This window comes from Corylus avellana, chromosome ca5, assembly GCF_901000735.1.
Source record: "Corylus avellana chromosome ca5, CavTom2PMs-1.0".
Taxonomy (NCBI): domain Eukaryota; kingdom Viridiplantae; phylum Streptophyta; class Magnoliopsida; order Fagales; family Betulaceae; genus Corylus; species Corylus avellana.
The window spans coordinates 1702503-1718262 of record NC_081545.1 but is presented as its reverse complement, the minus strand read 5'-3'; the positions used below and the strand labels follow the sequence as shown (position 1 = coordinate 1718262).

The window sequence follows — 15760 nt, the reverse complement described above, 5'->3', positions numbered from 1 at the left end:
CCTCCTCTTACGCTTGGCATGGGGTTGTTGAATCAACAAATTAAAATCAATATTTAAGGTTTACTTGATATCAAATCACCTATTTCTTTTTTCTTTTTTGCATCTAATCAAATTGTTTGAAAAGGAAAATGATTTACAAGTTATTTTCAATTTAAGAACTTTTAGATTAATTATATATATAGACAATGAAAGTAATTAAACTTCAATAATTGACCAAATTGGGCTGTTAATGAAGATGAAAAGGAGGCTATCATTCCACAAGTATCAAAAGATTATGAAATCACAACATAAATAAGAGTAAAGTTATACTATATACCATCCTAATATCTTAACATTGTTTTAGTATATACCGATGTGCCATTGCCATTACTATGCCATATACCGCAAGTATCAACAGACAATACTATTCTAACATTACTTATATGGTATATAACATTACTTAAGTTCTTGTTAAAAAAGTCAATGATGATGTAGTATATAACATTACTTATAAGAGTAACTTACCCCAAAAAAAGAAAAGAAAAACGTAAATAAAGTGAAGACTTCATATTGATAAGCCGGTTAAAACTGTTCACTACATTCAATCAATTCAATCTTACACCAAAATTATACTTTCATTATAAACTACGGCCTCTATGTGAGGTGGAGCTAAGAATATGTTGTATAGGATGTCCTCATTTTTTACTACCAGCTTCAACAGGTTCGACCACCTCAGCTTGGATTGTTTCTGCCACCTCGGCTTCAATTATTTCTGTGTTGTTGGAACTGGCTCCTGGATTATTATAAGCTTCAACAGGCGTTGACCATTTCCCAGAAAGAGCCACACCCATCATCTCATATATCTTTCCACCGAGTTGTGCTGGATTTTCAGGCTGTGTAACCCAAGCAATTATGTTATATAACTAGAAGATAACATACATCATAATAAGTGGACCAGCTAACACTAAGAATTGACAATTAGATTCCCAGGTGGGGGGCTGCATTCCTTTTGGGGCATATACTTGCTCCACTGTTAGTAATGATGCCTCCAATATCGAGAGAACTAGAACTAACAATTCTTGAGACGACTTGTGAATCCGACACAAACTTGCGGGTTAATGTTGAGCAGTCTAACTCGTTTAATTAAATAAATTGTGTTAGGGTTAACCTATATAGTCTTATGCTGATGACTCGATACGGGCTGAACCCAACACGCAATATTTAAAGTTGACAATTTGTTATACGACCCATGAACTCAACACGAACCCAACACAAAATTAGCAGGTTACCATTAAGGAGGTTGACTCATTTAATTAAATGGGTCAGAATATGATTACTTATGCTTCAACATGCTCGAACCAGAAACACAAACACGAATTAGCACTCATAAGAAGCACGTTTGTGTGCCTCATTCACAAGGTAAGTTCAGCTTCAGGACTATAGGTTCCCTTGGAAGTCCGATTAAACAGAAGAAATGGATGTAGCTTCAAAATCACCGAAGCGACCTTTGGAACAGGAGAAATAGAGAAAGAAAGAAAACTTACAGTATAACCACTGGAAACCAAAGCTGTGTCATACAAAAGATCAATGGCTCTCAGAGCATCATCATCATTTGGGTTACTCCCATATGCAGCCTGCAAACCAGCGTTACGATATTACTAGAAGTTACATTAGATGTCAAAAGATGCGTGTAACTGTACATGTCATATATATGTAGGGAAGCTGGGTTTTTATTCCACCGTACATTCAAGTTTCTGATGATTGGGTGTTCAGGATTGATCTCTAACACCCTTCTGCCTCTCATGAACTCCAAGCTAGAGGCATCTCCAACAGATTGTGCCTTCATTAGCCTGCAGGGTATTCAATGAGACCCAGACCATCTTTCGTAATTCAATAATATGGTATTACTATTTAGCATCAACAATAAAAGGAAATTTACCTCTCCATGTTGGCAGACCAACCAAACTTCCCAGATACCAAAATACAGGGAGATGAGCTCAGACGGTTTGAAATTTGTACGCTGGCAACTTTATCACCCAAACGTTTCTTAATCCAATCACAAGTTTGTCCAAACTCCTGCTTCATCTCCTTTTCTCTTTCCTCGTTCTTATCACCTGCAAGAATTTCAATTATATTCTTTTAGCTCAAATTACATTCATTGAACTGATCTAAGTGAAAGCCCAAGATTCTACCATTAAATGACAGAACAGTAGATTACAATGACAGCCCCTACATGGTGACCATAGACTATTCAATAAGGTCTATTTTATTCATATCCGTCCACCAGTTTTCATTATTACCCATCCATGATGCTGGTTAACAAGAAGGCAGATAAATCACGACAACTTTCTTCACTAAACCAACGTGCCATTGGTCTAATTAGAATAAAGCACACATGAGAGAAGCAAATGCATTTCTCCCACACAATGATTAAATTCACGAAGGGGTTCAACAGACTAACCTAAATCCAAATCTTCCTTGCTAATATCCACAAAATTCTTCTCCTTGTATGACTTCAAGTTCTGGATGGCAATCTCATCAATAGGGTCCACTAAGAACAACACCTAGCAACAGAAATAAGAAAAACATGCATAAGTACCAGATGAAAACTGTAACATAACATTATTGGATAACCCTAACTTATATGGGAGGCAAGCACGTACTTCAAGATCCTTTTCAATAAGTCTCTCCAGGAAGGGCGTGTTTTTAGCACTTGTCACACTGTCCGCAGCAATGTAATAGATATCCTTCTGCTCAGTTTTCATGTTTTCAACATATTCGTCCAAGCTGATCAACTCATTCTCACTTTGGGAAGAGACAAATCTAAGCAATGGAGCAAGTCGCTTGTGGTTTTCACGGTCGTCGATGCAACCCAATTTCAAGTGTTTGCCAAAGTTCTCCCAGAACCTGTCATAATCCTACAACAAATTGCAGACAGGTAAGTCTCTGGGTTCCCATGTGGCTGTGGTTGTTCTTACATAGACCACACAAACACAGAGAGAGAGAGAGAGAGAGAGAGAAGAATGATATAAGGCATGACAGAAAGGAATATCAATTTAATTATAAGAAGAATAGGACATGAGGAAAATGTGAGAAGTGGGTTCTCATGTGGCTGTGGTTGTTCTTACATAGACCCCACAAACACAAACACAGAGAGAGAGAGAGAGAGAAGAATGATACAAGGCATGACAGAAAAGAATATCAATTTAATTATAAGAAGAATTGGACAGGAGGACAATGTGAGAAGAAATAATGTCACGGTTTCTGTGTTCTCACTCAAAATTATACCCAAAATTACATCCATCTACCTCGGAAACTCATTTCGATGCAAAATAAAAAATGAAAAGCAATAAAGGAGAAGAAGAACATACATCTCTATTCTCGCTCATGGATATGCCCAGAATCATGTCAAAGGCCTTTCTTACCAAACGCTTCCTCATAATCCGTACCTTTCAGCACAGCAAAGAAACAGAAATTAGCATGCTATGAAAAAACTACAGTACAACCCCTCCAATAAAAAGACAGATGTTCCTTACAATTCGACTCTCTTGAAGAATTTCACGTGAGACATTGAGTGGAAGGTCATGTGAGTCCACAACACCTTTGACAAAGCTTAAATAGCGCGGGAACTATTCAAGCATAAATATAACAATTAGCACCAGGAAATTTTTACTTAAAACTAATCAATTCCTCTCTAGTCCAAACTATAGCCATTAAATTTACCAGTTCTCCATCAAAGTCATCTGAAATGAACACGCGTTTCACGTAAAGCCTGATATTTTTGGTCTTGGGATTGATTATATCATCCTTTCCCGTGGGAGCAATAGCTGGCACATACAGTATAGACCTAAACTCTACCTCACCCTGCAATAAAAGCCTTCACCAGCTCAGAGACCAAAATAAACAAACACCATAATTTTTTTTTTTTGGATAAGTTACAAACACCATAATGCAACAATATAATCCATAGAAAAGATCACACATTTTTATCAAAAGCAAAAGTCCGTGCTAAGCTGCAGTTTCCTCATTTAGTATAGTTAATTGTGGCTTAGTTTCAGAAGTAATACCATTTTGAATGACATGCTTGAAAGATTCCAAAAAGAAAAAGCAGATGGAGGACAAGCAAAAGTCTTCTAATCAAACTTTATTATTATTATTATTACTTTCTCGTCAATCAAACTTTAATGATCATTATTACCTCTGTTGTGAAGTGTGAAGATGCTAATGGATCCAAGTAGTCATTAAAAGTTTTCTTGTAGAATTCATTGTATTCCTCTGTTGTGACTTCCTTTGGGTTGCGAAGCTGCACAAATCAACAGAAGATGTCTTAGTTTTGCCTAAAGAGATGGCATTTTTAAAAGCATAGTAAACATGCAAATTAAGAAATTCTAAGCTCACCCAGATCGGCTGCGTCTCATTAGTTAGCTCCCAGTCCCAGTACTTCTCAACAACAGTCTTGGTTTTTTTCTTCTTCTGTTACAATATGAAGTCGTAAGTCAACCGTGCAATAATCTTATTTACAAGCAGAATAAGTAAAATGCATCTTCGATATATTTTAATAAGAAAAACAACCACTATACCTCCGTTTTCTCATCTTGCTCATCCTTTTTGGCCTCAGCTGGATCCTCATCAACTTCAACCTGAAACAGAGCCCAAGAGGATAAATGCACAATACAAGCAAAATTTACTAGTTAACCGGAAAAGCAAGAACCTATGAAATCTCAGGGGGCGTATCCATTCATTTTACTAATGAAAATATGTTACAAAAATCGTACAGTGAAACAAAGGATATGGAACAGAGAGCCATACTTCTTTGGTGAATCCCTTTTCCTGCCAAGTGTATATTGGGAATGAAACAAATTGTGAATAATTTTTCACAAGCTTCTGAATCCGTTCTGGATGGGCGAAACCTTTGTCATCACGCTGATAGTGGGAAAGAGATAGAGAACACATTTAGCTTGGAAATTCAATAAACAGTTAGAAACTACTCTTAAACAAAGAAAGTTTTCACCTTGAGATACAAGGTAAGGTGGGTTCCTCTAGGAATAAGCTTCTCAGGGTCTGTCTCCTCCCGAATAGTATAGGAGCTTGAATTGACTTCTCCTTCCCACACATATTGTTTATCAGATTTTGGGCTCTTTGTTGAGACAACAACCTTCAAAAAAAAAAAAAAAGAGATAAATCATTAACAGACACCATAGAAACTTGGAAATTCAACTGTTAAAAAGTAACTATGAAATCTTAATGTTTAGGCAGAGGAGATACCCTGTCAGCTACCAGGAATGCTGAATAAAATCCCACACCAAATTGACCAATTAAATTGTTGTCTCCGCCAGCATCCTTGTTATCCTGTGAAGTATTTCCAATTTCTTTTAGGTAAAAAACATGACTCCGATAAAGCACACGGATTGAGGAAATCTATAGCATGTTTAAAGAAGTATAAGACCTTCAATCCCTTCAAGAACTTTGCAGTTCCACTTTGAGCAATAGTTCCAAGGCAGTCAACAAGTTCTTGCTGAGTCATACCAATACCAGTATCCCTGCATTCAGCAAAAGAGGCTTCAGCACTGCTATAGGAGACGGGAAGATCAATTACAAACAGTTCTGAAGTTCATGAAGCTTACATGATAGTCACAACCCCATTGTCCTTATCAGTTTGGATACGAATATCAAGATCAACTGCCTCCTTCAAAAGCCCTGGCTCTGTAACACTGAGAAACCTCAGCTTGTCCAGGGCATCACTTGCATTGCTGTGGACATCCATAGAAAACATGTTGATACGATTAGTACCATTTAATTCAAATATAACTTGTGAACATCCTTCAATGCTGATTTTATCTGAATATGTTCAAAGTGCACTGCTGGGGAATGACTACAAGCAGCACTTCTGATTAAACCGTAAGCAGATTTCTACCACAATCAGATCCATTTTCATGACATAATAATTAGATCACAATAAATCTTCCAAAAAAAAAAAAAAACCATCATCCTGGAATTCATTAATGTTCATAAAGTGTGAAGCATTATGAGAGATGCATTCTACAATTTCATAATGCTCGATCAGTGTCTGCACTGCCTGCCAGCTGCAGTTTTTAAACTTCAATTCCAATTTAATAACATAGTGAAATAATTCCTGACAAATATTTTTAAGCAAATATAACTTGTGCATCAATATAAAGAGAGAAGAGATGAATCAAAACATGCCTGATAAGCTCCCGAAGAAACACCTCTTTGTTGCTGTACAAGCTGTTAACTATGAGGTCCATAAGACGACTGACCTGCAACAAAGACAAACATAAGAAAACTTCAAATGCTTTAAGGCTTTAAGCTGTGCAATGAAACCTCAATCAGTCCCACTGTACCTCTGCTTGATACTCGTATTTCTCAGCTGGTGGGGTAGCTGATGCATCAGATGCCGCAGCAGTGGACTCATATCGCTTGCCCAAGAAAAGGGCGTCTTTCAAGTTTAAAGATTTGATAGTATCACTGCTACCAGCAGTTAACACTGAGTGCCACCGCCTTCTGGATTCACTCTGTCCCACCTATTCATTATAAAACACAGAATATATCACAGCCCTAAAAAGTGGCAGTTCAATACAAATCACCCAATCCCAATCAATGAAGCACCACAGTTAGTTTTGCACAGAAGCATAAAAAAACTTAAATGGGATGGGAAAAGTGTTGTATAAGAATCTCCTATCCTATATTGCTAAAAATCAACTTTAGAAGCTTGTAATTTCAAATAATAATATAATCTGCCTATTCCTGTAGCCGAAAATTGAGGTCAATTACAAAACTATCTGGCACAAGATAAAAAGTAATAGTAATGAATAAAATTGACAAAAATGACTCACACAGCAACTAAAAATTGGAAGAAAAAAACGAAAAAAAAAAAGACCATTGTTGAACCAATGCAAGTCCATACACATATCCTGTACAATAAACTCAATACAATATGCTTATAATCACGTAGAATTGAAACAATTCAATAAGCTCTCAAATGTGATTACATCACGATAAAGATATGGTTATCTAAGCAAAATAATAATTTCCAATTACAAACATACTAAAAAAAAGAGCGCAAGCCACACACAATCAGACAAAAAAGGGTGGAAACATGAATAAAAATGCAAACCCAAATCTAAATTTCATCAATTTTCACTAAAAACGTATAAAAATGTGATCTTTAGCTTCAAAATAACCACACAAAAAAACGTTTCCTTTTTTCAAGACATTTTATGATTAATCAAAACGAAAAGTTGTGTAATTAGATCATGGAAGAGCGTACGGAGTCGAAGAGCGGAGTGGAGGAGGAGGAGATTGGAGCGACGGCGTTCCGGTAACGTTCGCCACCACGGCCGGCGCGCAGGACAGCGGAGACAGAGCGCCGGGAAAGCCTATGCATGCTGAAAGAACAAGAGAAAAGAAAGAAGGTTCTGGAACAACCAGAGAGAGTGGGAGCTCTGAGAAAATGTGTGTGCGAGAGAGACAGAGAGAGGGTATTAGGGTTTTAGTAGGGGTTTCTGAGAGGGGTTTGGGAAGGTTCTGGAGATATGGGTATGGGAATACGAATGCCACAAGGTGTGGGGGCATTGTGGTCATTTAGTTGGTTTGTCAGTAAGAAGATGATTCTGTGCTTGGGATTCTATAGGGGGGGTTTCAACTAACCAATGCTTGGTTGCCATGTCAGCCATAAGTTGTAGCGAAAAACGTAAAAAACCTTATGAGTTAAAATTATATTTAAAAAGAAAAATATTGAATTCATTATTTTTTAATCATTTTTATAGTAAATGGACCAATTCATCATTAAATTTGTGTGAGTTAATGACATGTGTCATGATTGATCTATTAACTTTGAACTTCAGGATCCGAATGATTAGTCTAATAAACTGCTATATATATATATATATATAAGTCTATTTCCAGGACCAAATTAGTCACAGCAATCTTGGTCATAGAGATTCAAACTGAAATCATGGCAAAAAAAGAAAGAAAAAAAAAAAGGTTTTAAATGAAAAAAGAAGGCAGCTATATGCTTGACATCTCTTCATTCCTTTTTTTTTTTACACCAAATCCCTGCCCCCTCACAGTAGTCTTATCAGATGGCCTTATTCTGCTGAACATGGAGTACTGAATGAAGAGTACATAGATAATTAGGATATCAGTTTTATTTCATTTCCATGCTTTACATACAAGGCAAAGAGAAGATAAAAGAAATTAATGTATATATATATATATAGAGAGAGAGAGAGAGAGAGACAGAGAGAGGGAACATAAACAAAAAGGCTAAAATTTGTCTACAGATGAAGAGAAGTATCAACGTCCGAGTTCTCAGAAGTACTTTTTGATGAGCTCGAGCTCGCCGTGGCTGCACCATTAGGCGATAAGTTGGCTGCACCATTAGGCGATAAGTTTGTCAACGGTTGCATCTTCATGGCTCGAAGATGATCATGCTCAGCTTGCTTGGTGGTCTGAGAGATAAACCGGCGGCCGAGGGAGAGTGAATATTCTTGAAGATCAGTTGAGCCATGTGGGAAGGATGATAACTTTGAAGGCTCAAACTGCATGGTTGGTGGAGCAACCCTTTCTGTCTCAGAATAGAGTTTTAGAAGCTCTTTCTCCTCTCTTCTCTCTTTAACTTTCTCCAAGTGTTTAAACCTTTGTTGCAGGAGAGCAATGGAGGGGCTAACCACGGTGGAATCACTAGTACTAGTAGTGCAGCTTTGTGTGCTACGCATATTGGGTTTGAATTGAAGGGCTAGCTAGCTACAAATATTGCATGGGGTGTGAGTCGTGAGAGTGAGGGCATATATAATTCATGAGGAGCTAGCAAGCAAGAGATATTTAGATGAAACTCTGCTTCGTATTAATTTATGCATCATGTGTCTTTATATTTGAAAACAAATGATTCGGCATGATGCAACATGATTGAGAATCGGTTACTGTGATACAAAATCCAAGAGGAAAAGAGTGGAGGCTAGCCTAGGGACGCTTTGAGTTGGTGGATGTGCGGGGAAAAGGACTTTTTGGAGGAGGAAAATGGTGGGGGAGAAAGTCCAAAAGGGATATGGAGGGTAGCATTTGGAAGGGGATAGTGTGGGGAATAAATGGTTAGGTAATGCATGTGTCGGCTTGTCTTTTAAAGCTCTGTTTGCTTTGGAGAAGATGGTACATATATGTCATGGTGGGTTTTGGAGGGATATTATTTTCTTTTCTTTTGCATCAGTTTTCACCTTACTCTTCTATTTTTTCTTTCCTTTCTTTCTGCCTTTGGAGGGAGTTCTGATTAGAGGTGAGATGGGACCTGCAGAAAAGACAAGGATTAGAAGGAATATTTTTGGAGCTTGATGATTTTGATATTGACCCTCTTCTTCAAGGAAAGAGAGAGGAAACTCAACCACGAGTTTTTTTTTTTTTTTTGTTGCATATAATTAGTGTAGAGAGAGAGAGAGTTGCCATAAGTACTCCAATTGACTTGCTTTGTTTGATCCATCAATTCTGCCCCTAAAGGCTAAAGCCCATATGTTAGATGAGATTCGACCTTGCATGAAATGCCTAGCTACCTGTTAGCCCAATTGCCAGGCCCATGACACTAATCAAAGTAATTAATTTGGATGATTTTATTTTTACTTAGCGGTAAGGAGGACTGATTAGATATGACTTACATATTTATAAAAAAAATAGTTTGCTTGGGTCGAGGGATCTAACCCGTTTAATTAAATGGGTTGAGTTAAGGTTAACTTATATAATTTTATACTCATGCCTTGACACGACTTGAACCCGACATGCGATATTAAGGTGACCTATGAATTTTACATGATCGAGTTCAACATAAAATTAGTAGCTTAAGATTGTGGAATTTAGTCCATTTAATTAAATGGATCAAATTACTATTGACTTTTACTTATATCCTTGCCTCGACGCAACTTAAACTCAACATGTGAATTGGAACGGCAATAAGAACATGGGTGAGTATGCAGCTCATCGTTTGATTGAGGTGGCTCCAAGGACAACAAAATGTACCTTTAAAAAAAAAAAGAAAAGACAACAAAATGTTGCTATTATTTCTAACATGTACGCAACAGCTGGTCGTGTTGGAGGAAGTTCCATAGGTACGAGGATGCTGAAGAAATTGAGTCTAAAAGGCCCCAAGTTGCAGTACCATTGAGCATAGAAGTTATCTTCATGTCCCTGTGCCTATAAATTTAGAGACACTTGCTGTTGTTGGTTCTTTAGAGTCTTTTAGTTGTAGAGTAATGTTACAATTTATACTAACACTCATGTCATATTGTCTCATGTGATGTGTTTTACGTGATTTTTTAAGTGATTGATATAAAAAGTTGTTTAAAACATGTCATGCTAGTCGATATTAACATGAGTGTGATAAATAAATATAAAAAATAATATTACTCTTAATTGTAATTAATATATATCATGAGCAGGGATGAAGGCAGAGTTTAGTATGGGCAGGAGCTGAGGCCCAATAAATTGTGTTGTTAGGGGCTGATATGCACAAAAAAACAAAAAACAAAAACCTTATATATATATATATATATATATTTTTTTTTTTCCTTATGAGTTGGGGGGTGGCCATGGCCTATACCGGCCACCCCCTTCCTTTATCACTGATTATGAGTGATGCTACTTTTCACATTTACATTACTCATATTCATTTCACACCGGTTAACATGGTGTTTTTTAAATGGCTCTCTGTATCAGTCACTTAAAAAAAAAAAAAAATTAAAACTCGTCAGCTCATTTCACATGAGAAATGATATTACTCATCAATCATATTAGCAAGTTTCCATTGTGCCATTTTTCACATGGTAACAGGGTGAAGAAAAAAAGTATTTTGAATACTTTGGTGCAAATTTTAGGTTAGCTCAAACTAACTTCTATGTTGCACTTTCTTCATGCCATTGCTTAACTTAGTGAGGAAGATGAGAAAGCTTAAGAACAATCTGAAGTAGAAATTAACTTTGCTCAGAACAAAAAAAAAAAAAAAAAAAAAAAGGTAGAAATTATCTTCACCACACAGTATGCTTCCAAAAAAATTATTTTTCCCTCTCTAGCTACCTCCGTAGCAATGAGAAGTCATAAATTTAGTTAACAAAAATAAAAAATAAAAACCTATTTGTTACAGTGAGATATATATAGGACTAACAATTTTTAACCTCATTCGCAAATTTGATATAAACTCAACATAAAAAATAAGGATTGAATGATCTAATTTGTTTGATTATGATTGACTGTATAATCTTATAAGCATGTATCGATATAACCGCCTAAATTCGATGTGCGAATACGAATTGCCACTCCTTATTGTATATGCTTTGGTCGGAGGGAATATCAAGGATTACCATTTGTAGGGGTTAATTGTATTTAGAGTATTAATTGACCTTAGATTATTATGGGATCCATGAAAATTGGTGCTTATTGGGTTTAGGTGCTAATATGTCATATGATAATTAGAGTGGTTATTGTAAATGTTTCTAAGCATTATATATTGGGTGTAAGTTGCTAAATTAAATGGCTTAGGAAAAGAGTGATAATATTGTTAGATAAACTTCTTAAGATATTAATTGTAGCCGAATGATTCTAAAGTAATAAGAATGTTATAACCTTGGGTGTTTTAGTGTAAAGCAATTGATTAGAATAAAGCCTTCGTTGAGTTGGCTTATATAAAAGGTCTCTTTGGTGCTTACTTAGTTTTAAGAAAGTGAAAAATGCTACGGGAGAGCACTCAGGTAGCTTGTATATAATGGGGTCTAGAGTTTGATAGTTTAATCAAGTTTATGATGTGATTAATTGCTGCAAGCGTGTACATGATATTGGAGGTTTAGGACTAAATCTAGCCTTCCACTGTGTAGTATGAAGTAATTGGATCAAGAGAGCATTTCGAAAGGAGCTAATGAGCGTGAGTACGTGAGTCATGAGTTACTTGCGGGCTACTAAAGGTAAGTATTTTAATTACTGAGCCAAGATAGTATGTTCTAATGCTTTGATGATTTAAATGTTTTAAGGTTTAGTAAGTATTTTTGCTTAATAAACAAAGGAAATGATCATTATTCAAGGATGTAGTGGTAACGTCCGTAGTTATTGTGATATAATAAAAATAATTTACCCACTTTCAAAATCCAACCAACAATATAAGTTCAAGCAGTTTTCACTAGTAATTAATAATATTACATCAGTACAGATGGAATAGCAAGGACAACAACGAAGGCAAGAAGATTGAGTAATGTCACAGCTGAAGCCACAAATTTAATATTCTGTTTTAGATTTCTTCATTTTCCGGGCACAAAGTTGGTGGCGTAAGCCCATGCATTGTTGGCCACCGGGTCAGCAAGGTGGTCAGAGAGGTTCTCAATGGGGCCCTTTCCGGTGACAATCGCCTGAACGAAGAAACCGAACATGGAGAACATTGCCAGCCGCCCGTTCTTCAGTTCCTTCACCTTCAGCTCTGCAAATGCTTCCGGGTCATCAGCCAGTCCAAGCGGGTCAAATGCACCACCCGGGTAAATTGGGTCGAGTCCTTCGCCGAGTGGTCCTCCGCCAACCCTGTACCCTTCGATGAACCCCATGAGCACAACCTGAACGGCCCAGATTGCCAGGATGCTCTGTGCATGAATCAAGTTCGGGTTGCCGAGATAATCGAGGCCGCCCTCGGAGAAGATCTGAGAACCTGCCTTGAACCAGACTGCCTCGCCGAACTTGACGCCGTTCTTCGAGAGGAGCTCCGGGAAGACGCAGCCGAGAGCTCCGAGCATGGCCCATCGGCTGTGGATCACCTCAAGCTCACGGTTCCTGGCAAATGTCTCGGGATCTGCTGACAAACCGGCAGTGTCCCAACCATAGTCGCCGGGGAATTCACCGGTCAAGTATGATGGGGTTTGCTCGGAGAATGGGCCCAAGTACTTTGGGCGGTCTGGCCCATACCTGTTTTATGTATCAACCATAGAAATTAATTTTTAGTTTGCCATTATTCGACAATGTTATGTCCAAACCAATCCTTAAAATTAGTTAAGACATGTAAATATTATGAAATAAAATTATAGTCTATAGCCGAATTTGAATCGGGTGCACTAAGCTCTTCGAATTGCATGCAACATCTCATGAGAAAGGGCTATTGGAAAGGGCTTGTCAGTCCATACCTATCCTAAATGTAATCAACCAATGCCGGAGGGAGGGGGGACGGAGTATGCCATGGCCCCCCCCCAAAATAAATAAATAAAAAAAATTAAGTAAAAAAAAAAAAAAAAAAGTAAAGTTTTAATTTTAGTCATTTGATCTCTACATTTTAGTTCTATTTTTAATTTTTTTGGCTACGTCCAATAAAATTTTTTAGCCATATTCTTAATTTTTTTTTGGATCATACCCATTAAGTTTTTTTTTTTTTTTTTTTTTTTTTAATGCTTACTTTTTGGGCTCTCAGTAGTCTTTAATTCATAAAAAATAACCAAAATATGTTTTTAATAAAAAAAAATTCTAAAGAACCAAAAAGAAAAATTTGGCCGCCCCTTCCCATAAAATTTATTGGTTCCGTCTCTGTAATCAACTATACATATTGCATATAATATGAACAACTCATAAGAGGGCTCGACGGTCTCCCTTGCCTAGGCAGAACCTGAATTGCAAGTCCATATATGAATCATCTAATTAAATAGGCTAAACCCCTTTCCATGACACTTGGATCTCTTGCATTTTAAAGCAAAAAAGCAGGAGAAATCTTCTTTGATGTAGGATCTAAATTAAGCTTGTTAAAACTAAAAGATAATTAAGCTGAAACATGAATTAAAACTAGCAAGAATAAAAGGAAAGTTTTGGCTACTAATTTTTCTCTTTGCATGCAGTTTTAGATATATGAAAGCCGATATTGTTTAACGTTAATGACTTCTAAAAATAACATGTAACCAAAGTTGTTACCATATGCTCTGTGGAGCACTTCTGATGGTGCGCCTCATGGTGACGCGGCCACCGAAGCCGCCTGCCTTGCGGACGAGCTCATTGGACTGCTTCAAGGCGGTCTGGCCGGCGAACGCTGACCGTTGGATGGCGGAGGTTGCCATGGTTTATGTGATGCTTTCTTGGTGGTTGAGTACTTCTTCTCTATGCTGCGAGTGAGAGGGTGTGGAGAAGCCTATGGGCATGAAGAGGGGGAGAGAGGTTATAATGGGAGTGAGAAGATGTTGTGGATTAGGATATCTACACGTCAGCAGCATCCTATTGGTTCTCCTACTGGATATAGATTCCCATGTAGATGTTTTTCTAGGATAGAGAGGTTAATGTTTAGCCACGTGGCAGTGAAAGATCTTGTTGGTGGGGTGTCCAATGTCTATTGGTACAAGTGAATATCAACCACAGATATTTGTTTGTACGCAGTATACAATTGTTGTTCCAATTGGGGCGGGCTGATGCCACTTCATTAACGAATCCATAGCCCAATAACCGGCCACGTCACCAAGTCAAGAAGTATATCATAGTGCTAGAATTAATTGAGCCAATCCAATCCATTTGGTATACAAGTTTGTACATGTATTTTTTAAGTCATTAAAAAAACACGTGAAAATATATATTATTAAAAATATTTATTTCTAATCAGTTATTCCTCTTCGTTATTTTCGTTATTTGCTTTATTTATTTATTTTTATTGGATTTTGTGGGTTTTAGTCTCCTTTGTGTTGCTTTATTTTGTATTTGTAATGGGGATTGTGCTATCGGAGATAGTACTCCCTCGACATTGGTTCTTGTTTCAAATTTTGACAATGCTTTCTTGTTTCAGTTACCTTCATGTAGTTGTTGCTAGCGGAGGTTTGAAAGGGGTTTGCGTCTTTTTTTGTGCCCTTTTTTTTCTTTAATAACGGCTTTAAGCGTATCTTTAGAGAGAAACAAGCCATTTGTTTAGTCTATTTCCTACTATCTATTTGTATTTCTACATTGTTATTTTCGTTTTAAATCTATTATTGGGGTGTAAAGAGTATACCCATTTTTCGCGATTTTGATTTATTGTAATCCTTTTCCCAATTTAAAAAGAAAATTAAAAAAAAGTCATTTTTTTAGAATTTGTTACAAACCAATTTATAAAAGATTTGGGTCATTTGCAATGTCTATTCAGTCTATAATTCTCAATCTTAACTTCACACCACCAAGTTAATCTTTTGCCTTCATCACCAACCAATGACATATACACACGGTTTCACAAAAGGCCATGTATTTTAAAAATCTAATAATTAATTACATGAACCATCTCCCTCCAACTCTCCCAAACTTGACTTCAAGCAGCCGAGTTTATCTTTTATCAAATGTACGCGGTTTCACCTCATCAATTTAAGATTATTCAACAAATATAAAGCTCTCGTACGTATTCCCTCTTAAAAATCTTTCTACGTAATATAAATCCTTTTGCAAATGACTTGACTTTATGGATAATTACAAGCTATTGATTTTGCTTTCATGGAAACTACTTGTTACCTTCTCGTCCCACTTGACGTGCTCATCTTTTCCTGCGATTCCAACCGTTGGTGTTCAAGCAGATTAAAGTTTTGGAAAGTCGTCCATGGTCGCCTTACGCGTATTGAATGTGAAAATAATATCAATGGTGTTTTGCCTCGACTCTCGAGAGAAAATGTATCTAATCAAAACTATTAACTATTATTATTATTATTATTATTTTTAGTTAATAACTTTTCATATGGGCTGTAATTTTCCACAAGAAATTTCAAATTAAAGTGCTATTACTGCATGTTTTACACAATAAATTCCAAAGTTCTCTCTCTCTCTC

At 36.8% G+C, this 15760-nt stretch overlaps 1 protein-coding gene and 1 pseudogene across 1 annotated transcript; both read right to left on the bottom strand.

Moving 5' to 3' along the window:
- Nucleotides 1–527: 527 nt before the first annotated feature.
- Nucleotides 528–7549, bottom strand: LOC132181267 (heat shock protein 90-6, mitochondrial). The gene is made up of 20 exons (XM_059594405.1): nucleotides 7268–7549; nucleotides 6342–6521; nucleotides 6184–6257; nucleotides 5604–5729; nucleotides 5426–5519; nucleotides 5245–5328; nucleotides 4991–5134; nucleotides 4789–4902; nucleotides 4560–4619; nucleotides 4378–4452; nucleotides 4178–4282; nucleotides 3703–3843; nucleotides 3516–3608; nucleotides 3351–3428; nucleotides 2643–2897; nucleotides 2441–2543; nucleotides 1919–2093; nucleotides 1724–1829; nucleotides 1524–1613; nucleotides 528–872 (listed from the first exon to the last, which is right to left on the bottom strand). Exons 1-20 carry the CDS (start codon nucleotides 7382–7384, stop codon nucleotides 675–677), a joined length of 2412 nt encoding a protein of 803 aa, XP_059450388.1. The 5' UTR covers nucleotides 7385–7549; the 3' UTR covers nucleotides 528–674.
- Nucleotides 7550–12129: 4580 nt separating this feature from the next.
- Nucleotides 12130–15760, bottom strand: part of LOC132182882 (chlorophyll a-b binding protein 5, chloroplastic-like) — a 5778-nt pseudogene continuing 2147 nt past the window's right edge.

Excerpts from the sequence above, each read along its gene's own strand:
- LOC132181267 (XM_059594405.1), bottom strand. The coding sequence starts at position 7,384 with ATGCATAGGCTTTCCCGGCGCTCTGTCTCCGCTGTCCTGCGCGCCGGC. Across the intron at positions 2,544-2,642 it reads TTATTGAAAAGGATCTTGAA|GTGTTGTTCTTAGTGGACCC; the intron begins GTACGTGCTTGC and ends TTCTGTTGCTAG. Across the intron at positions 1,614-1,723 it reads CAATCATCAGAAACTTGAAT|GCTGCATATGGGAGTAACCC; the intron begins GTACGGTGGAAT and ends GCTGGTTTGCAG.